Source organism: Narcine bancroftii, chromosome 13, assembly GCF_036971445.1.
Source record: "Narcine bancroftii isolate sNarBan1 chromosome 13, sNarBan1.hap1, whole genome shotgun sequence".
NCBI lineage: Eukaryota > Metazoa > Chordata > Chondrichthyes > Torpediniformes > Narcinidae > Narcine > Narcine bancroftii.
This window is the reverse complement of record NC_091481.1, coordinates 77,537,365-77,561,172: the sequence shown is the minus strand read 5'-3', so window position 1 is coordinate 77,561,172 and position 23,808 is coordinate 77,537,365. Positions and strand designations below refer to the sequence as shown.

General features: G+C 46.0%; 1 protein-coding gene across 1 annotated transcript in view; it reads right to left on the bottom strand.

Annotated features, from left to right (window-relative positions):
- map3k10 (mitogen-activated protein kinase kinase kinase 10) overlaps positions 1–23,808 on the bottom strand; it is a 70,224-nt gene that overhangs the window by 24,395 nt on the left and 22,021 nt on the right. Inside the window, exon 2 of the mRNA XM_069908187.1 lies at positions 1,416–1,596. Coding sequence (XP_069764288.1) covers positions 1,416–1,596 — 181 coding nt within the window. The remainder of the gene's footprint in view (positions 1–1,415; positions 1,597–23,808) is intronic.

The following is a 23,808-nucleotide window of genomic DNA, read 5'->3' as shown; positions in this document are numbered from 1 at the left end:
AATTGTTCTTGAGCTAGAGGAGGTGGTCTTCAGGCTTCTGTACCTTCTGCCTGAAGGGAACAGCAAGAGGAAATCAAGATGAAGGTGACAAGGACTCTTTATGACGTTGGCCGCCTTCCCCTCACACTTTTACCTTCGGTGGATGAACATCACAGGCAAAACCCAGGACATCACAGGCAAAACCCTCCCCGCCATTGAGAACGTCTACAGGGAGCGCAGCTGTCAGAGAGAAGCAGCGATCATCAGGGATCCACCCCACCCGGCACCCGCTCTGTTCTCACTGCTGCCATCGGGAAAGAGGTCTCGGTGCCACAAGTCTTGCGCCACCAGGTTCAGGACCAGCTTCTCCCCCTCCACCATCAGACTCCCCAACGGCAAACTCAGTTAGAGGCTCGTTTATGGATTTTTGCACTTTATTGACTTTTTTTAATCCTCTCGGTATTGCACAGTCAATTTGTTTAATTTTCTTTATCTGTTTACATGTGTACGCTGTTTGTAGTATTTTGTTTGCATTATGAATAAGTGGTAATTCAGCCTTGCCTGCAGGGCACGTATGCACTCTGAGAATAAATTTGAACCATTGTACTTTCCACAGTGCTCCTAAAGAGGTTTGATAGAGTATTTGATGACATGCCAAATCTCCTTGGACTTGTTAGAAAGTAGAGGCACTACCCATGGTTCCTTCGGTCTCTTGGTTCCAGGAGAGGTCTGTTTGATAAAGTAGACTCCTCGGAACTTGAATGTACTAACCCTCTCCACAATGCCCCAATGAACACAGATGCGAGAGTCAGAACCTCTGGAGAACATCTGATCTCACAATGGGTGTTTCATCCATTAGCAAGGAGTTACCAAACAAGACGCTGACTGATGAAGGAAATATGATTTTATTATCACAAGAACAATTGGTGCAAAACTGACGCTGAGTCAGTTTAACAGATTTCAGAAGTTGGAAACTTTATGGACCATCTTAAGCAGGGAGGGTGAAAGGCCGAAGAAGGAAATGGCCAAACCTGGGGCCAACCAGATAAAGACAAGTCTACCAATAGTGAGAAGGAGGGCTGGAGGAGATTGTAGCCATATGGCCAAGATTTGATCAGCCATGATTCCATCGATAAGGGAACCAAATGGCCTACTCCTACCAATGACAGCCCACGAGTTGGGGGAGGATTAGAAACAAGGGAGAAGCTGACCAGGGGCATGAAGCATGGGAGGTGGGGCTGATGGGCACAGGGTGTTCCAGGCAGCAGAGCTTGGTTGTGGAGGGTGAGCTGGCCAGCCTTTGGGATGTCTTGATGCCTCCAAGTCTGGCCTCCAGCAGCCAGTTTGCCCTCAGCGAGTGGGTCGGGGACCCTCCCAGCCAATGGGGAGAAGATGAATCAGTTGCAGCGGTCGGGTGCCCACCTGGTGTACCTTACCTCCACACGTCGCTGCTCTTGGAAAACAAGGACAGCTTGATGACCTCAGGGGCCATCCAAGCATAGGTCCCAGCAGCACTCATCTTGGTTGTTCGATGCCACTCCCGTGCCAATCCAAAGTCTGTAATCTTCAGGGTTTTGTTGGTGAGGTCATCGTCTTCCGTCTTCTCAAGGATCAAAACTAAAACGATAAAAAGGAGGGAGAGAGAATTAAAGCAATATAAAAACACCAGAGCCTCCCACGTCCTGCCTGGCTGCTTGATCACCTGCTCTCTGTTTCACCGGCGTAGCTGTTGGCCCTGAGAGAAGACCCTGTAGCGGCACTGATTCACCACAGCCTTCAAACAACTAAAGAATACACTCCCCCCCACCCCCGTGCGTCACTTTGATGACATCAGCAGTAGTGGCCAACTCTGTTCCTGATGAAGTCCACCAATTCATCCCCAAGGGTGATGGAGATGGACCACGGATACATGGACGGGAAGGACAGGTCGCCCTTACCAAGGAGGTCAGTGCCCAGGGAAGGATTAAAGACAAGCCAAGAAAAGAGGGAAAAAAATCACTCAGTGAGCAACAAGCCCCTGGGAACCCAATGCCTGAAGCAAGGGGGGATGGGGAGGTTTCTGGATGGGTATAATCTGCAGGGCAGTGGATAGGGATGCTGAATGGAATTAGGCCGATCAGAGAGTTTAAATTTCGGCATACAGCACGGTAACAGGCCCTCTTGGCTCATGAGCCGGTGCTGTCCAATGACACCCAATTAATCTACAATCCCCAGCACGTTTTGAACGGAGGGAGCAAAGTCACGCAGACGCAGGGAGAACGTACAAACTCCTTACAGACAGTGTGGGATTCAAACCCCGGACGCTGGCGCTGTAACAGCATTGCGTTAACCTCTACACTAACCGTGACACCCAATTTAAAAGAAATAATGAGGGATATTAACAAGGGAAATATATTTAGTTATATTTAAATAGCAGGGAACAGAAACCTAGCCTTCAGCTCAACAAGTCGCTGCTGAGCGTCAAGCACCAACTTGCACTGATCCCATTTTATTCACCTTGCGGTCAAGGTCAAGGTCACATTTATTATCCTAAGTACAACCTGACGGAGCAGAGTTCTCCGGTCCTCAGGGTAAAACACACAACCAGACATAACTCTCACACAGATAGACAATCGATATGCAGGACAAGTATACACATGTAAAAATAAATATTGTTTCATGAATATGAGAGCCTTGGAGGGTGAGTGCGAGCGGTTCCTTTGGTTGTTCACCATTCTCACTGCCCGTGGGAAGAAGCTGTTCCTCAGCCTGGCGGTGCTGGCTCTGATCCTCCTGTATCTCTTCCCCAATGGAAGCAGCTGAAAGATGCTGTGTGTGGGGATGGAAGGGGTCCTCGATGATTTTGCGCACTCTCTTCTGACAATGAAGCTGGGATGATCACGTTGATGGAATGGAGACTCCAGTGATCCTCTCTGCTACTCTTATGGTCCTGTGGATTGACCTCCAATCCAATTCTCTACGGCCAAGGTACCACATTGTGAGCAGCCAGCCAGGACGCTCTTGATCGTGCTCCTGTGGAAAGTTGGCATGATGGCGGCCAGTAGCCTTGCCCACATCAGTCTTCTCAGGATGTGTAATCACTGTTGAGCCTTCTTGACATGAGTGTCTACGATAGGTCACTTATTAAATGAACTCCTAGGAACTTGGTGTCTCCACTCTCTCCACTACAGAGCTGTTGATGTGCAGTGGAGGGTGGTCTGTCCCAGTCCTCACGATCATCTCCTTTGCCTTGTCCACGTTGAGACTCAGGTCGCCACTCTCGCACCATATCATGAGATTTTCCACCCCCTTCTCTGTGGAGTGACTCAACATTGTTGCTGGTGAGGCCGACTACAGTTGTGCCATCTGCAAACTTGATGACACTGTTGGAGCAGGATCTGGCGATGCAGTCGGTGGGGAGGGGGTGGGGGGGATCAGCAGCGTGAACGGGAGCGGGCTGAGTGCGCAGCCCTGGGCTCGCCAGAACTCAGTGGGACAGTGTTCAACATTCTGCCGCGCCACCCGGACCGGCTGGTCTTTCCGCTAGTAAGTCCAGGATCCAGTTACAAAGAGGGGTGTTGAGTCCCATTGAGAGCAGCTGCTCCACCAGCCTCTGAGGAATGATCGAATTAAACGCCGAGCTTAAGACGATGAACAGCAGCCTGGCGTATGAGGTGTTGTTCTCCTGGTGGGTCAGGACGGAGTGGAGGGACAAAGCTATTGAATCATTAGTGGAACAGACCAGTAACTTGTGCCAAGTTCTTGCAGTGCAGAACTCCTCTGAATTCGGAAATAGGTCCTCACTTCAGGTTACCATCTTCCCCCATATCAAGTCAAGTTTATGGTCATCTGATTCTAGAAGTTGACGAAATAGCGTTCTCTGATCCTCAGGTGGACACACAACTGGACATCACATACCGATAAACAATACATATGCAGGATAAGTGGTGAACTCCTGATTCCATCACACACTAGAGGCACTTCCCAGTGGCCAAGGCCAGCCCCGACTGTCTCATTGGTTATAACTGTCTATGGTAGGGTTTAATTGGTTAACTGATTTTTTTTTTTGGAGTTGTGACTTCTATCTCTGATTTGTCCGACCCTCTATCAGCCGAGGTTGGGCTCGGGGGTGAAGTAAGTCCAAGAGCCTTCTGGTGAGGAATTGGAATTATCAGTGCATGTGACTGCCCGCATTGGCCTGGTCCATCCTGGTCTGATGGTGCTCCCTCGTGTCCACCCCACACGGTTTCCCCTCACCAGCAGTCTTCAGTAGAAATGACCTTTCTTCAAAAGAAGAACAGTGGCCCTGCGTCTCAGCGCTCCCCCACAGGGCCCAACAGCTCCGTCCGACCACCGTTGGCTCTGTACAGGCTTTAAACGGCCTGTTCAAGGAGCCGATGATGGCTTATTTTAAGATCCTGCGACCGCGGGGTCTGGGCCCCAAGGTGTCTATGTTCGGCCTTGAGGGCTTGCAGATGCTGGGGAAGCGGATGACTGGTGCAGGGCACTAGAAAACGGGGAGATCATCCCCCCCCCCACCCATCGCGTTTGAGAAGGTGAAGCAGAGGAGATGACCCGCGGGATGGCGGCGGACCACCGAGGGGCTCTGAGGCTGAAAAACACACAGTAGGTGGGCTGTTGGAGATGCAAGGTGAGGAATCCACGCAGGATGTGGGCTGCTGGAGACGGCAGTCAACGGCCTCACACCAGCCTGCGGACTGCTGGAGACTGGCTGCAGGGACACCAAATATCAGAACCAGGATGCGAGAGGCTGCTGGAGACTTCTGATCTGACAGAGGCATACATCTGGAGCTGATCGTTCAGACAGAAAGCAGAGGCTGCAGGAGTACTGGAAGTGGAAACCACAGACACTCAGTTACTCAGGGAGGGCTCTCTTTTGCTTCTCTTTCTCTGACTGAAAAGGGGCGTCGGGCAATTTCTGCTGATGGCGAATATTTCTCTGCCTCATGGTAGACTAAAGGAAATTTTGTGTAGTATCACATTTTCTTTTTTATTACATGACCATAAAACAACCCCCAATCTTGAAGATCTTCGGGACATTGTAGAAGCTTTGAAGAGAAACTGTAGACCGTTTTAAAAAGGGAGGGTGGATCAAGCGAACTCCAACTCCATCGGAGCGCCAGCTTACCATGGGCCAAAGGAGTGTGACCTAATGGTTCACCAAATCATCAGGAGCTTGGATAAAGTGAATGCTCGCAGTCTTTTTCCCCCCCTCCCCCTTGGGGGTGGATGATTCTACAACTAGAGGGCATAGATTTAAGGTGAGGGGGAGAGATTTAACCCCATGCCCCTCTTTTCAGGGAGTGCCAACAAGCCAGGCACTCCGTGCCCCCATTTTCAGGGACTGGTTCTAAATCCAACCACCAGCTGGTTCGTACCGGTGGTTAACCCATGGATTGCTAGTCCGGAGTATATACAGGTAAACCCCGCTTTACAAATACTCAAATTACAAAAATTCACTTATACGAAGAAGCCCGTATTCGCCTTTACGAATAAATTATAATTGGTTTTTGATTTTACGAAAATTGCCTCCAATTTTTGGTTTATGAATGGTTTCTCAGGAACACTCTGCCTTTGTAGAGTGGGATATACCTGTATTATGAAGGGTTAAAAATGCCCAGAGTGCAAAGGGCTAATAGATCTGAGGGTAAACTTTTTCCATTTGGAGGGTGGTCCACATCCGGAATGGGCTGCCAGAAGAAGCTGTAGAAATGGACATAATGTTGACATTCAATAGACATTGTACAGATAAATGGGTAGCAAGGGAAAATCAGACCAGACTGAATGCTAACTTGGCCAGTATGGATGACGTTAAGCTCTATCAATAACCACGAAGTCAAAAGCTAGCTTTAATAAGCACGAGGCTTTGGCTGGCCCGGATCCAGGTTCAGGAATGCCAGAAGGGAGGTCGACCTTTATGGCCAGGTCATAAAGGGCGGAGACATAGCAGTTGAGTCACTAGTGGGCAGGCCAGCCTCATACATACAACAGCACATAGGTAGGGAATAATGTACAAGGAGAAAACATATCACCACAGATGAGTTGGGCCAAAAGGCCTGTCCTCTGTGCTGCATGACTCGATGACTAAGAGCCAAAACAATTGTAGGAGTTCGGTTCATCCAGAATGATCTCCTCCTCCCCATCGTCCCAGCCCACAAAGGCGGCTGCCCAATGAATTAAATGGAAGTAAACCAGGCGCCATCCTCGTAGGACAGGGCAAAGGTCACCCTGTCCTCATTTGGTTTACGACTTGCAACTTTCAGTCGGGAGGATCCCCACCCTCCTTTTGTATTCTGAGTAGCATGGAGATGGGCCTGGCAACAAGGAGCAATAAACTGATCGGATAAAGGATATAAATACTGGGTGGGGACGAGGCGAGTCAATGGGAGAACACCACTGCTCTTCCTGGATCTTTACGCCGTCACCTAGAGAGTAATGAATTGGTGGAATTCTCTACCCAATGAAGCTGCTAAGGTGGCCCCAATGAACGTACTTAAGACATAGATAGATTTTTTGATGCATTTGAGCAAAGATCCATCTTACAGCATCGTTCAGCTACTCCTGTCGGGGAAGAGACACAAGAGGATCAAAGCCAGCAGAACCAGGCTGAGGAACAGCTTCTTTCCACAGGAATGTTGAACCACCAAAGGAACCGCTTATGCTAACCATCCGAGATGCTCATATTCACAAAACAATATTTACTTATTTGTAAGGATGAAATACTTGTGCTGCATATGTATTGTTTGTACGTCTGTTATACCTGCGTGTTTTGCACCGAGGGCTGGAGAACGTTGAGGCAACCAGCCAGAATCCTCTCCATGGTACACCTGTAGAAATTTGCATGAGTCTTTTGTGACATACCAAATCACCTGAAAGTATAGATGCTGGAGAGCTTTCTTTGTGATTGCATCAACAGGACAGATCCTCAGAGAGGTCGAAACCCAGGAATTTGAAGTTCTTGATCCTGCGTTTTTTCTTTCAAATTTCTGGCATTTGGAATTTTTTAAAATTTGATTTAATATATAAAAATATATAAAACATATAACAATTACAGCACGGAAACAGGTCATCTCGGCCCTTCTAGTCCGCACCGAACCAAGTCCTCTCCTCTAGTCCCACCTACCTGCACCCTGTCCATAACCCTCCATTCCCCTCCCATCCATATACCTATCCAATTTTTCCTTAAATGACAACATTGACCCTACTGCCACTATTTCTCCCGGAAGCTCATTCCACATGGCCACCACTCTCTGAGTGAAGAAGTTCCCCCTCATGTTACTTCTAAACTTTTGCCTCTTAACTCACGACCTCTTGTTTCAATCTCTCCTACCCTCAATGGAAAAAGCCTATCCATGTCAACTCTATCTATCCATCTCATAATCTTAAATACCTCTATCAAATCCCCCCTTAAATTTCTATGCTCCAAGGAATAAAGACCTAATCTGCTCAATCTTTCTTTGCAATCTAGATTCTGAAACCCAGGTAACATTTTAGTAAATCTTCTCTTCATCCTCTCTACCTTGTTGATATCCTTCCTATAATTTGGTGACCTGAACTGCACACAGTATTCCAAATATGGCCTCACCAAAGCCTTGAACAGTCTCAACATCATTTCCAAACTCCTGTATTCTATGCTTTGATTTATAAAGGCCAGAATACTAAAAGCCTTCTATCCACATGAGATTCAACCTTCAGGGAACGATGCACCGTTATTCCTTGATCTTTCTGCTCCACTGCATTCCTCAATCCCCTCCCATTTACTACGTATGTCCTGTTTTGATTATTCCTTCCAAAATGAAACACCTCACACTTCTCAGCATTAAACTCCATCTGCCATCTTTCAGCCCACTCTTCTAAGCCGTCCAAATCCCTCTGCAATCTTTGAAAATCTTCTTCATTATCCACAATTCCACCTATTTTAGTATCATCCACATATTTACTAATCCAATTTACCCCCCCCACCCCCCCCCATCATCCAGATCATTCATGTAAATCACAACTAGCAAAGGACCCAATACAGATCTCTGAGGCCCACCGCTTGTTACCGGCCTCCAGCCTGACAACCAGTTATCCATGACGACTCTCTGGCATCTCCCTTCCAGCCACTGTTGAATCCATTTGACTATCTCAAAGTTAATACCTAGTTCATGAACCTTCCTAACTAACCTTGCATGTGGAACCTTATCAAAGGCCTTACTGAAGTCCATATTGACATCCACTGCTTTCCCCTCATCAACATTCCTAGTTACCTCTTCAAAAGAAATTCAACAAGATTGGTCAAACATGACCTTCCACGCACAAATCCATGTTGCGTGTTCCTGATCAGACCCTGTCTCTCTAGATAGTTGTATATATTATCTCTAAGAATGTTTTCCATTAACTTATCTACCACAGACGTCAAACTTACAGGCCGATAACTGCTAGACTTGCTCCTCGAACCCTTTTTAAACAATGGAACCACATTAGCAACACGCCAATCCTCCGACACTATACCCGTCTCTAATGACATTTGAAAAATCATTGTCAGAGCCGCTGTTATTTCCTCAATAACTTCTCTCAAGGTCCTGGGGAAAATCCTGCAGGTCCTGGAGACTTATCCACCTTTATATGTTTCAAAAGCTCCAGAACTACTGCCTTCTTAATCACTACAGTTTCCATAATCACCCTCTTTGCTTCCTTTACCCCACACAATTCAATATTCTTCTCCTTAGTGAATACCGAAGAAAAAAACTTGTTCAAAATCTCCCCCATCTCATTGGCTCCACACACATTTGTCTGCTCTGATTCTCTAAGGGACCAATTTTATCCTTCACTCTCCTTTTGCTATTAACATACTTATAGAAACACGATCTTCCCAAGATCGTGTTATATGGCGAGCTCTCCACTGGCCACCGTGACAGAGGTGCACCAAAGAAAAGGTACAAGGACTGCCTAAAGAAATCTCTTGGTGCCTGCCACATTGACCACCGCCAGTGGGCTGATAACGCCTCAAACCGTGCATCTTGGCGCCTCACAGTTTGGCGGGCAGCAACCTCCTTTGAAGAAGACCGCAGAGCCCACCTCACTGACAAAAGGCAAAGGAGGAAAAACCCAACACCCAACCCCAACCAACCAATTTTCCCCTGCAACCGCTGCAATCGTGTCTGCCTGTCCCGCATCGGACTTGTCAGCCACAAACGAGCCTGCAGCTGACGTGGACTTTTTACCCCCTCCATAAATCTTCGTCCGCGAAGCCAAGCCAAAGAAAGACTTATAGAAACCTTTTGGATTTATTTTCACCCTGTTTGCTATAGCCACCTCCTACTTTCTTTCAGCCTTTCTAATTTCTTTCTTACGATTCTTTTTACATTCAATGTATCTCCTTGTTTCTTATATTTATTGTAGGTCTCCCTTTTTTTTCCCCAATATCCCTTGAAAACCATGGCTCTCAAACTTTTGATTCTGCCTTTTATTCTGACAGGAACAAAGATATTGGACCCTCAAAATCTCAACTTAAAAAGACCTCAATTTCTCCACTAGATCCTTCCCATAAAGCAAATCGTCCCAATCCACTCCTCGTAAATCCTTTCTCATCTCCTCAAATCTAGCTTTTCCCCACTCGAAAACTTCAATCTTAGGCCCTGGCCTATCCCTTTCCATAATTACAATGAAGCTAATGGGACTATGATTACTGGACCCGAGGTGCTCCCAAACACATACCTCCGTCACCTGACCTATCTCATTCCCCAACAGCAGATCCAACACTGCCCCTTCTCTAGTCAGTACCTCTTCGTTTTGCCGTATAAAACTATCCTGCACACATTTTACAAACTCCAATCCATCCAGCCCTTTCACAGAAAGGGTTTCCCAATCTATATGTGGAAAATTTTAATCTCCTACTATCACAACCCTGTGCTTTTTACACCCCTATAAGTGTGACTACCCCTTTCTTAATTCTACCCACACAGCTTCCCTGGACGAGCCCTCCAATCTATCCTGCCTAAGCACCGCTGTAATATTTTCCCTGACAAGCAATGCTTCACCACCCCCTCTTGCCCCTCCAATTCTATTACACCTAAAGCAACGAAATCCAGGAATATTTAGCTGCCAGTCACATCCCTCCTCCAACCATGTTTCACTAATCGCTACCACTTCATACTGCCAAGTGTCTATCCACACCTTCAGCTCGTCCACCTTCCTTACAATACTCCTAGCATTAAAGTAAGTGCATTTCAGAGATTTCCCACTACTTATTCTCTGTTTGACCCTATCTTTACAAACAACTCTATTTTTCTATCATCTCCTCTCCATCTTCGTACAGAGCATCTTCCTTCTCTATCACCTGCTTATCCACCCACAAACTTTATCTGTTTGCAATCTAACCTTCTCCTTCGCTTGGTTCCCTCCCCTCAACCAGTCTAGTTTAAAGTCTCCTGAGTAGCCTTAGCAAATGTCCCCACCAGGATCCTGGTCTCCTGGGATTCAAATGCAACCCGTCCATTCTGTACAGGTCCCACCTCCCCCTCAAAAAATGTCCCAGTGATCCAGAAACTTGAATCCCTGCCCCTTGCTCCACCCCTTCAGCCACGCATTCATCCTCCACCTCATTCTGTCCCTGCCCTCACCGTCGTGTGGCACAGGCAGTAAGCAGAATATTTACTGCAAGGGAAATTGAACACACAAAAGTAAAGAAGGCACATATGGGAAAGCTTGGCATTGAAACATTTATAACCCCGAGGGACCTTGTCAGGGTACACGTGAGAGAATGCTTCCTCCCCCAGGAGGTTGAGAGTCTGAATCATTGAATGTACACTGAAACCTCATTAGAACACGATTCGTTAATCCGCAGAATCGCTTATAGAGTGGGTGTCTGTGGACCCCAAAAGCCGCTTTCAGGTGGAATCGCCTGGAGAAGGCGGCTCCGGAGCCAGCTGCAGGCATCTGTGAAGGGACGTTCAGGTGACAGCGCTGAAGGCGGTGTTGTGCCACCTGAAAGACCCACAGCTGGGAGAGGTGTCGTGGAGTAAGCACCAGCTCCTGAGTCAGGGCAGGGGCAGCCGGCTGACAGCCACCCTCCCCGCTGCCTGACAGACCTTGGTGCGGGACATCAGGGCTGGGGCGGCCGGCACAGGACTTCGGGCCCCAGATGTCCCACGCCTGCCGCTCCAGCCCCGTAAACCTGCGCCGGCTGAAAGCAGCTAAACTTTGCAAATTTCTGTAAAATAAGTTGATTAAGATTCAGAATCCCAATATTAAAAGAACGCGCTTGCTTTCTTTCATTGAAGTTGTTAGTTATAGACAGTTGATCCTTCGAAAACTGGTAATATTTGGGTTTGATTATCCGTGGGCACTCTGATATAGATGCATCTGTTCCGCGACTCAGCTGTAATGCGGTATGAAATCTTGGACCCTAACTACCGCGTTCTAACGAGGTTTTACTGTATCAGCCAAAAGAGTTCAAACCCAACCTCGGTAATTGGAAAGTTCAAATTTAATCCCAGCCACAGTATCCAGTGCCCGTGATTGTGAAACTCATCGGTGTTTAATCGTTCACTCATGATCTTCAGGGGAGGAAATTGGCGTTGTCTGTGTTTCCAGACAAGCAGCAATGTGATTCTCTCCTCGCCGTTCAGTGCACAAGTTGGGCCTGGACGACAAATGCTGCCTTGCCAGTAATTTATTGCGTAAATGTGAGCTCTCGTCTTTCCTGGCATAATGGTGACCTCTGCTCCAGATGGGTGACATGGTTAGCGCAAACGCTGTTACAGCACCAGTTTGAATTTGGCGCTGTCTGGAAGGAGCTTGTGCGTTCTCCCTGTGTCTGCATGGGTTTCCCCCTGGTGCTCCGATTTCCACCCATGCTTCAAAAAAAAACTTATCGGGGGGGGGGGGGTGTAGTAGTTTTTGTTAAATTAGACCTACAACACTGTAACAGGTCAATTTGACTCGATGAGTCTGTGCTGCCCAAGTTAAACCCTGATACATTTTCGAAGGGTGGGAGGAAACTGGAGAAAGCCCATGCAGACACGGGGAGAACGCACAAACTCCTTAAAAGCAGCGCGGGATTCGAACCCAGGTCCGGCCTGGATCACTGGGGCTGGTAAGGTGTTGTTCTAACCAATAATGACAACTCTGCCACCGTAATTGGGCAACACGGGCTCGTGGGCCAGAAGGATCTGTTACCATGCTGTATGACCAAATATAAATTTAAATTTAAAGGATCTAATTTCTCTGCCCTGTGAGTGATTCTGCGCTGACTGTGAAAACTCCCCTTTGGAGACAGGCTCGGAAAGTTGCATCAGATTTCCAGATTGTGCCCTCCCTGCCCCACCTCAGGGTGGAGGAGACAGGCGAGATTTCTCACCCTGGTGTAGCAAAGGTTAAACTGATTAATTGTTTTATTCCACGTTGTTTGTTTGGAAGTGAGCAAAGCCCAACAAAGGAATGAAAACTCGCACTGCACTAAACAAATGCAATGTTTGTCTGGCTCAGATCTCTGAAGGCCCATGTTTGTATCCTATGCAAATTGTTTTCAGGGTTCAAATCCCTCATTCATGCAAGCTGGATAGATTCCAGGAGATATAAAAATGCCCAAAGCAGAATACAGCTCCAAATTTTTCATTTTGAAACCCCAATTCTCTCATAGAACATGACAGCCCAGAAACAGGCCCTTCTCATCTGTGCCAATCTATTATTCTGTCTCGTCTCACTGACCTGCTCCTAGTCCATAGCCCTCCATACCCCTCCCATCCATGTACCCATCCAATTTTTTCTTAAATGTGAAATTTGAGCCCACATTTACCACTTTAGCTGGCAGCTCGTTCCACATTCCCACCATTCTCTGTGTGAAGAAGTTCTCTTTTCACCCTTAAGCCATGTCCTCTGGTTTGTATCTCACCTACTCATTACCTACATTTACTCCCCTCCTGATTTTAAATATCAAATCTTTCCCCATTCTTCTACGTTCCAGGGAATAAAGTCCTAACCTGATTAATCTTTCCCTGTAACTCAGCTCCAAAAGTCCGGGCAACTTCCTAGTAAATCTCTCCACTCTTTCAATCTTTCCTGTAGTTTGGTGACCAAAATTGCACCCAACATTCCAAATTTGGTCTCACACACATCTTATACAACTTTACCATAACATCCCAACTCCTGTACTCAATACTTTGATTTATGAAGGCCAAGATGCTTTAACAACCCTATCCAGCTGGGAATGATGTATCTGTATTCCCAGATTACAGGATTCTTCAGTTTCCTAATGTGCAAGTTCCTTTCTTGGTTTGTCCTTCCAAAAGACATCACCTCACACTTGTCTGCATTAAATTGCATCTCTGTTGACATGGGCCACATCTCCCAAATCCCAACCACGGACTTTTTCAAGGTTTTCCTCAGACAGGTCCATGAAAGAGTAGCAGATTTCCTCCCCTCGTTACTGAAGCAGATGGATTTTCATGACTGTGGTCACACAGCCCTGTTTGTTTTATTGTTACAAATTCAACACCTTCAACTGGCTCTGTAGTTTAAAAAAAATATTTCGGGATACACACGGTAACAGGGCCTACTGTCCCACAGGTCTGCATCGTCCAAATACAGTCACATGAACAATGAACCCTGATAGCCCCATACAATATTTGGAACATGGGAAGGAAATGGGACCCTCAGAGAAAGCCCACACGATTACTGGGAGACAGCAGTCGATTCAAACCTGGGTTGTTGTGCTATAATAGCAATGCACTAACCACTACAGCTCGGCCTTCAATACCATTATTCCTTCAGTGCTGGTCAAGAAGCTACAAACTCGAGGCCTCTGTACCCTCCTCTGTAACTGGACTTTCTATTTAGAAGACCACAGTTAGTAGGAATTGGAAACAACATCTCCTCCTCACTGATTATCAACACAGGCCCAAGGATGTGTTCTTGGCCCACTGCTCTCCTCGTTAGACACCCATGACTGTGTGGCAAGGCACAATTCCAGTGCCATCTACAAGTCTGTTGATGTCACCACAGTTGTCGGCAGAATCACAAACCGCAATGAGGAAGTGTACAGGAGGGAGGTAGATCAGCTCGTTGAGTGGTGTCACGACAACAACCTTGTCCTCAACGTTAGCAAAACCAAGGAGATGATTGTGGACTTCAAAAGGAAAGTAAGGGGAACACGACCCAGTCCTCATCGAGGGCTCAGTAGTGGAGAAGGTCAAGAACTTCAAATTCCTGGGTGTCAACATCTCGGAAGATCTGTCCTGGAGGCTTCACATTAATGCAATCGCAAAGAAGGCTCGCCAGTGGCTATACTTTGTGAGGTGTCTGAGGAGATTCCGTTGGTCATCGAAGACTCACGTAAGCTTCTACAGGTGTACCATGGCGAGCATTCTGGCTAGTTGCATACTGTTGCAGAGTTGGCGCCAACATACTGCCTGGTATGGAGGCACCAACTCTCAGGACAGGAATAATCTCCAGAGGGTTGTTAACTCGGCCTGCGACATCACAGGCCCCAGACTTCACTCCATCGAGGACATCTACATGAGGCGGTGTCTTAAAGCAGGCTCTATCACCACCCAGACCATGCCCTCTTCACACTGCTACCATCGGAAAAAAGGTACAGGAACCTAAAGACGAGCTCTCAGTGGCACAAAGGCAGCTTCATCCCCGCTGCCATCAGATTCCTCAGTGATCAATGAACCAAAGTGCACTTGTGGCAGTGGGAGTAGTGAAAAAACCACCACGTTGAGGGTCGTTAACGACTGTTTGAATTTGGCATGTGCACCTTTAAGGGTAGCGTTGGCTCAATCCCCACGTGCGTGATGTCGTCACAGAAGCTGCCTGGGGGTTCGACTGGGGAAGAAACCCCCGACTGTGCCATCTTCCCAGGGCTGCTCCGCCATGTGGCGTTATAAGCGGGGCCGGATCGCCCTGAGCGAGTGCGCCTCCACACACACTAATATTTTAATTTTTTATAGTAATGTTGTAAGATGGTTATAATATGAATGTTTACACTAAGACGCTGCTGCCAAACATCAAATTTCATTCATGTGATTCTGATTCTACAGAACCATGCTGGATCCACCTGGAATCCCCAGTTTTTGGGGTGGGGGGGGGAGGGAAAGAAGATGAAGAAGAAAAGAGAGAGAGCGAGAGATGTCGAGCATCGAAACATGCTCTGAAGCCCATTGAACCCATGCAACCATGTGAAGAAATGTTTCCGGGCTCTGAAGGGACTTGACTCTCATGCATTCAGGCCCAACAGCCAGAGGCTCTGAAATGGGATCCTCCAACTTGTGCCAATTCCCCTCCCACAAAACTGTCCTCTGGATCCCGAGGGAGTGCCATGCTGTTGGATGTGTCACTTCACAGATGAAATGAAAAATTGAGCTCATGTCTACTTTCCCGGGTGAACATTGAACGTCCCTGGCACGGCACGTGAGGAGTTGGCAGGCAGAATGATGCAGAGAGTTGTCCAGGGTCTCCCATATGGCCTGAAGCCAGTGCTTTACTCAACCAACATCACACACAAACAAACTGAACAATGTAGTAAATAGGATCGTGTTTTATTACAATAGGGACTGAACTACTCCAAAGCACTCTTCAGCCAGAGGGTGGCAAATCTCTGGAATTTGTTGCCACAGGCGGTTGTGGAGACCAGGACTTTAGGTGTATTTAAGACAGAGATTGATAAGTTCATGGGGAGAAGGTCGGGCATTGCGGCTGAATGGGGAAATGGATCAGCTCATGATCTTGATGGGATGAATAGCCGATTTCTGCTCCTGTGTCCTATGGACATTCAGAGTCCTGAAGAGGGTATAAGAGTGCTACAAAAATCCTGAAGCTGTGTTCCCATCGCCAGTCTTCCAGGCAGAGACGACCCATGTGAGGATTTTCCCTGTCACAATACGCCAGTCTGGCGGCGATGGGAGACTTCAGCAGAGGCTGATGCAACAGGCTTTACGTTGATCCAACTAGGCCCGGATTCGAAGGTGATTGATTGCTCCTGGCAGCCAGACACGTTGGAGGCGGTTGTGATAAAGACCATCAACCCTCAAAGCTAATGCACTTCAAACCCTCAGCCAAAACTAAACACAGCCCATGGACTTCGATACTTGGCCTCATCACTGGGCCCCTCCTGAGAAATTAAGGGAGAAATGGAATCCATTAAACGCAGCCAGTTTGAACTCAAATGAGCAAACGAAAAATGCGAATGTATTTCCAGAGATCTGGTGTTAATTTCTTCTTAAAAACATACTGACCCAAAGTTAGAAATACTCGTTGCTCCCTTTCTGCGACAACACAGAGCCTCGCAGCACAGAACAAGGCTATTCAGCCCACAACACGCATACCAATCAAGTGTCCATCTGTATAAATCCTATCTCGACCTCTGCAATTATTTTTGACTTCCTACCCTTGAGTGACACTCATTAACATCAGCTTTAACCACATTCATATCATTTTTTTTAACAAATGAGATTTATTCACAAATATTATTCATTTCCATAAATCCTTGATTAATTTGTATAGACATCTGCACTGACTATCTGGTGGGCAATTCCTTCCAAAATAGAAAACACTGCTTCATATCCAGAGTCTCCTAATCCCTCTTGAGGCCTACCTTCTTTACCCACAGCTCCCAATTTAAATTCTTCCTGCCTCAATTCCAACAGTGCAGGGTTTTCTTCCTATAAACTCTGATGGCTAATCAAGAAAATGTCAATCTCTGCCTTAAATTCACCCAATTTCCCTGCCTAAGGTGGGAAGGGGGGAATTAAAAGGTCAAGATTGGAGAGCGCCCACTTCAAACAGAGATGCGGAAGAATTTCTTCAGCCAGAGAGGGTGGAAAATCTGTGGAATTTGTTGCCACAGGTGGCTGAAGGAATTCCTCCTCATCTCTGTTCTAAACGGACACTGTGGAGGAAGGGTCTTTAGCTCAGGGAGGTTTCACGGAGCAGACTCGATGGGCTAAATGGTCTGCTTCTGTTTCTTTTCCATGTGATTATAAATGTGAAACTCTTCATCATCTGGAAGAGTTGTTTCTGGCCTAGATGGAGGGGAGGGCGGAGATGTGTGGACAAGTATTCTACCTACTGTGGTTACACCAGGAAGTGCTGAAATAGGTAGATGGGTGGGTGGGGAGGGAACAGCAAAATAGAAAGACTGAATCCCAAGAGGAGAAAGGGTTGGGGGGGCGGGGGAAAGACATGGCTAGTGGTGAGATCGCAGTGAAGAATGATGCGTCGATAAAGACTTATTAATTCCTCCCCTCCTGGAAGTAATCAACCAGATTGATAAAACACAAAGCTTACCAGATTCATGCAAAACAGCAATAATTACAGTAATACCAAAGACAGGGAAAGATCCACTCTCACCAGCGTCATATAGACCAATATCTTTACTTAACACAGATTATAAGATAATAGCTAAACTATTAGCAAACAGATTGGCCGACTATGTATGAAAAATAGTAAATCTAGACCAAACTGGATTTATTAAAAAAAGACGAACAACAGACAATATCTGTAAATTTATTAACTTAATTCATGCAGTAGAAGGAAATAAAACTCCAATAGTAGCGGTTGCTTTAGACGCAGAGAAGGCCTTTGACAGAGTAGAATGGAATTATTTATTCAAAGTACTACAAAAATTCAGCCTACCAGAGAAATATATTAATTGGATTGAAGCATAAGGGGCCATTGGCGAAAGTGACAGTAAATGGATATATATCAAAACAATTTAACTTAAGCAGATCAACAAGGCAGGGATGTCCACTATCTCCCTCACTGTTCGCGTTAGCTATAGAACCACTAGTAGAACTGATAAAAACAGAAAATAAAATAAGAGGGATAAAAATAAAAGAGAAGGAATATAAAATCAGTCTATTTGCAGATGATGTTATAATATACTTAACAGAACCAGAAATATCAATAAAAGAATTACATAGGAAATTGAAGGAATATGGAGAAGTATCGGGGTACAAGATCAACGCAAATAAAAGTGAAGCAATGCCAATGAATAACGCGGATTTCACAAAGTTTAAGAAAGAATCGCCATTTAGATGGCAAACACAAGCAATGCGATACCTAGGTATACAACTAAATAAAAACCTCAGCCATCTATATAAACTCAATTACCATCCATTAATGAAAAAATTACAAGATGACTTAGAGCATTGGAAAGACTTACCACTAACACTGATAGGAAGGATAAACTGTATTAAAATGAATATTTTCCCAAGGATACAATACCTATTTCAGTCATTACCAATACACCTAACAGAGAAATTCTTCAAGGAGTTAAAGAAAATAATAAGGAAATTCTTATGGAAAGGGGGGAAACTGAGGATAGCACTAGATAAATTAACAGAATGGTACAAACAAGGAGGCTTACAACTACCAAACTTTAAGAATTATTATAGAGCCGCACAATTAAGATACCTATCAGATTTTTATCAAACAAGGGAAAAACCAGATTGGACCAGATTAGAACTAGATAAAATAGGGGAGAAGATACCTGAACATATACTATATAAATGGGATGAAAAATTGGTGCAACGTAGGAATTCACCGGTATTGCATCATCTGCTCAACATTTGGAAGGAGATTCATGTAGAAAGGAATAAAACAAATTACCAACTACCAAAACTAATATTGACGTAAAATCAGCTAATCCCTTTCATAATAGATAACCTTTCCTTTAGAGAATGGGAGAGAAAAGGGATCAAAAGAATAGAAAATTGTTTTTCAGGAAATAAATTATTATCTTTTGAACAAATGAAGGACAAATATGGTATAACTCACGGTACGATGTTTGCATACCACCAACTGAAAACCTACTTGAAGGACAAATTGGGAAACAGTCTGAGGTTACCAGAAGGAAGCAATTTTGAATATGTGATTACAGACACAATGATAATTAAAAAATTTGTAACAAACATGTACATCAAACTGCAAGAAAAGGAGAACGAAGAAACAAACAGTAAACCTAAACAAAAATGGGAACAAAATCTAAAGATAAAGAATGAAACATGGGAGAAGTTATGCTCAGGAACTATGAGAAATACAATAAATACGAGGTTACTTATGATACAATATAACTGGATACACAGGCTATACATCACACCTCAAAAGTTAAATAAATGGGACCCAACAGTATCAGACAGATGTTTTTGCAGTAAAAAGAAAACGAGAACAACAGTTCATGCAATTTGGACATGTGAGAAAGTGAAAAAATTTTGGGAAGATCTAAACCAGATATTAAATAAAATCACAAAAAGTAATATAGCAAAAAACCCAGAGATCTTCCTCCTAAGTAAAATAAGAAATAAAGAATTTGGACTCGATTTGGATGGAGCACAAAAAAGATTTGTTAGGATAGCCCTAGCTGTAGCAAAAAAATGTATTATGTCAACCTGGAAATTAGAAGACAACTTGAGAATACAACAATGGTACATAGAAATGAATAAATGTATTCCATTAGAAAAAATAACCTATAATTTAAGAAATAACATCACAATATTCGAACAAATATGGGAGCCATACATGAAACACAAAAGAGAAATCCTAGCATGGACTTCCACCACCCAAAATGACAGAAGGAGAAGACAACGAAAAGAACTGACTCAGTAAAATTTCTTGTTTATTTTTATTGAAGGACAACATTGTTTAACGGGTTTAATGTATCTTATAGTTTGAACTTCAAATAAATGGGGAAGGGGGTGAGGGAGGGGGGAGAAAATGACACTATATATTTAAGAAGAAAAATGTCTGTATGCATCTTGGTCAATATGGTTTATAGTGTGAAAAATATTTTTTTTAAAAATGATGCGTCGACGACAGAAGCTGATAGGTGAAGAGCAAAGTCCGAGGGAAACCTATCCTTGGTCAGAAGTGGAGGGAGAGTGAGAACAGATGCCTGTAAAAAGGGGGAAGACGCAGGCAGGGGCTTATTACGGGGAGCATCTCCCCTATATCAGGCATCTGATCTCACTTTTCCTCCCCTCAGTTAGGGCAAGGATAGAGATCAATTACTCTTCACCCATCAGCTTCTAAACCTGACGCATCATTCTCCACCTATCACCTCCTGCCTTTACGATCACCCCTCCCCCCAACTCTTTTTCGGACACCTGCCGACATTTTTCCCACACCTTGATGAAGGGCTCAAGCCCGAAATGTTGGTTACGTATTGTTCCCTTTGCTGTATAAAGGCCACTGTTTGACCAGCTTTGTGCTTTTGCATCATTCTTCACCATTTCTGAAGCTATAAGGTAAACTTGCAGGTTGAGTCGATTAAGAGGAATGGAATGAAAGAGCAGTGGTGTGATGTCGAGGCTTTATAAGGCACTGGGAAGACCTCACAGAGTATTGTAAGCTGTTTTGGGCTCGTTATTTAAGACGTTAGAGAGGGCTCAGAGGAGGTTCACAAAGGATGATTCCAGGAATGAAGGGGTTATCATGTGAGGAATGTTGGAATTTAGGAGAATGAGTGGGGGGGCGGGGGGATTCTCATTGAAACATTTCAAATGTTGAAAGACGTGGACAGAGTAGACATAGAAAGGTGGGAGAGTCTAGGACAAGAGGGCATAACTTCAGGATTGAAGGGCATCTGCTTAGAACAGAAATGCGTAGGAATTTCTTCAACCAGAGGGTGAAGAATCTATGGAATTTTAGACAGAGATTGATAGGTTTTTGATTAGCCAGGGCACTAGAGGTTATGGAGAGAAGGGGTTGAGTGGGAAACCAGAACAGCTTGTGATTGAATGGAGGGGAAGACTTGATGGGCTGAATGGCCTATTTCTGCTCCTATGTTTTATGGCACCCTACCTCCAGCAAGATTCCAACTTCCAACAAGATTCCAGCATCAGATTAAGAATCGGAGAGATTTAAGAAGGACCTGAGGGGCAGCCTTTTTCGCTCAGACTGTAATCCGTTCCTGAAGCGAACTGCCAGAGGAAATTATTGAAGCAGGTAACATTTCAAAGTTCAAAATGAATTTGGACAGTTTAATGGACAGGAAAGGTTCAGAAGGATCAAACACAGGCACATGGGACTGGCCCAGAATAACAAGGTAGGTCAGCATGGGGGTGTTGGGCTGAAAGGCTTATTCTGTGCGGTGTGACTCTATGTGTAGTTCTTGTATTTCTTTAGCCATGGGACGTCCTTCTGGAGTGAAACATGAAAGTCTGCAGATCCTGTGATTGTAATAAAAACACAGAAATGCTGGAGGAACACAGCCAGTCTCGCAGCATCCATAAGGGGTAAAGATGTATTACCCATGTTTCAGGCCTGAACCCAAAATGCAGGCAGGCGCCTGAATAAAGAATGAGAGAAAAAGGGAAAAGAATGGGATGGGGGAAGGAAGCCCAACCAGCAGACAAAAGGTGTCAATTAGATATGATAAGAGGAAAGCTGCAAATTGATTTTGCCTCTGTGAAAGGAGACAGAGGGAGAGAGGAGAGACAGAGAACTGGGGAAGAGTTGATGGGGGAAGAAGAGGGGATGGGTCATTTAATAGAAACCAGAGAAGACAATGTCAATACCATCCAGTTGGAAGGTGCCCAGGTGGAAGATGAGGTGTTGCTCCTCCAGTTTGCAGGTGGTCTCAGTCTGACAGTGCATGAGACCACGGACAGACACGTCAGCAAGAGAATGGGATGGGGAACTGAACTGGGAGATCCATGCTATTGCAGCGGACAGAGTAGAGATGCTCAACGAAGTGATCTCCCAGTCTGCGCCCCAGTCTGTCTGATGTAGTGGAGACCCCAGCGGGAGCACCGGATGCAGTGGATGACCCCTACAGATTCACAAGTGAAATGTTGCTTCACTTGGAAGGACTGTTTGGGGCCCTGAATGGTGGTGAGGGAGCAGGTGTAGGCGCAAGTGAAGCTTCTCCTGCAGCCATGGGTTAGTTGCCAAGGGAGCGAATGTCCTTCTGGTACCTGGAAAAGGACACGAACAACCAGGCCACCCAAAATCCAGAGCTCCCAACGCCTTGGCCACAGACTCTCCTCGGCCCCTCGACTTGCTGCGTAAATTTTTATTAAACACTTATGAGGTGACCTCAGATATATCCGTGAAGGGACATTACTCGATCAGGCGCATCGAGGCATGGCTGCATAAGTGACCCACCCTGCCCTCTATGCTCCAATCCACTGTATAAGGCAGGAGCCCACAAAAGGCTTGTGTACTCATCTCTCAACATCTCCCCCCCCCCGCCCCCACCCACAAAAGTGGGAATTAAACCTATGGCCTGTTGGAGAATGGAGTCAGCTCTATTCCTTGGCTTGGGGAGTTGTGAATTCAGAAAATTCCTGTGACTGACGGTGAATCTGGCAGCCAGCCAGGTCATGAGGAGAGTTGGAATCATGCCACTTGTGATAAATGCAGAAATGTCCTTGCCTCACTCTGCTCTGTGGCACTGTGCACGTTGCTGGGTCTCACACACACACACACACACACACACACACACACACACACACACACACACACACACACACACACACACACACACACACACACACACACACACACACACACACACACACACACACACACACACACTACATAATTGCCTACGTCCTTTTGTACGTGGCGCAGGTGTGATTCTTTTCCCCCACAAGAGCAGTTTTCTGGTTCATGTGTGGATCCACGATGGAAAGGGTATAAAGCTTTGCCATGTCACAAGGGGGAACAAGGGCAAGGATGTTCCCAACGTGTCCCTCATCCTGATGACCACCTTCATGTACGGCTGCATCAGGCTGTGCGTGGTACCAAAGTATGAAGTGCTGCTATATGCTAAGGTTCTATCTGTTCCAGGTGTTGCAAAAGATCGGCCTAGCCCCTTTTCCGCACAACGTCCCTGTCAGCTGGACTTTGCCACACCACCTATCCTTTATGGAAAACATTTTCCAGAAGAACACCTTTGACCACAAGGCCATCAGGCAGTGGTCAGCATGGAATGTCCTGCAGATGCAACCCATTTCTCTGCAGCAACTGGACCACACTGCGAGGCAGCCGGCCAGGACACTCTCGATAGAGCTCCTACAGAAGGTTGACATGACGAGGGCTGGTAGCCTTGCCCGCTTCAGTTTTCTCAGGGGGTGCAGTGGCTGTTGCACCTTCCTGACAAGTGAGGAGATGCTGAGTGTCCACGATAGGTTGATAGTTAAGTGAACTCCAAGGAACTTGGTGCCCTCCACTCCAGAGGTGTTGATGCTTAGTGGAGGGTCCTCGAAGTCAACGAGGATCTCCTTTGTACTTTGGAGGAAGCGGTGAGGCGGGGAGCCAGTGCAGCCGAATGTGCTCAGGGGATGGCAAGGGCAAACCTTTGGCCGAACTCAGACCCATGGGGAGGTGAACAAGGGAGGAGTGGAGACACCAAGGGCTACAGAAGCAGATTGAACTTCATTTGGCGTGCTATCCAGGAGATCCAACATACATCTGGTGCTGTGAATAACAACAAATGTCCCCTAATAGATGTGCAGGGCGCAATGTCCCCTAATAGATGTGCAGGGCGCAATGTCCCCTAATAGATGTGCAGGGCGCAATGTCCCCTAATAGATGTGCAGGGCGCAATGTCCCCTAATAGATGTGCAGGGCGCAATGTCCCCTAATAGATGTGCAGGGCGCAATGTCCCCTAATAGATGTGCAGGGCGCAATGTCCCCTAATAGATGTGCAGGGCGCAATGTCCCCTAATAGATGTGCAGGGCGCAATGTCCCCTAATAGATGTGCAGGGCGCAATGTCCCCTAATAGATGTGCAGGGCGCAATGTCCCCTAATAGATGTGCAGGGCGCAATGTCCCCTAATAGATGTGCAGGGCGCAATGTCCCCTAATAGATGTGCAGGGCGCAATGTCCCCTAATAGA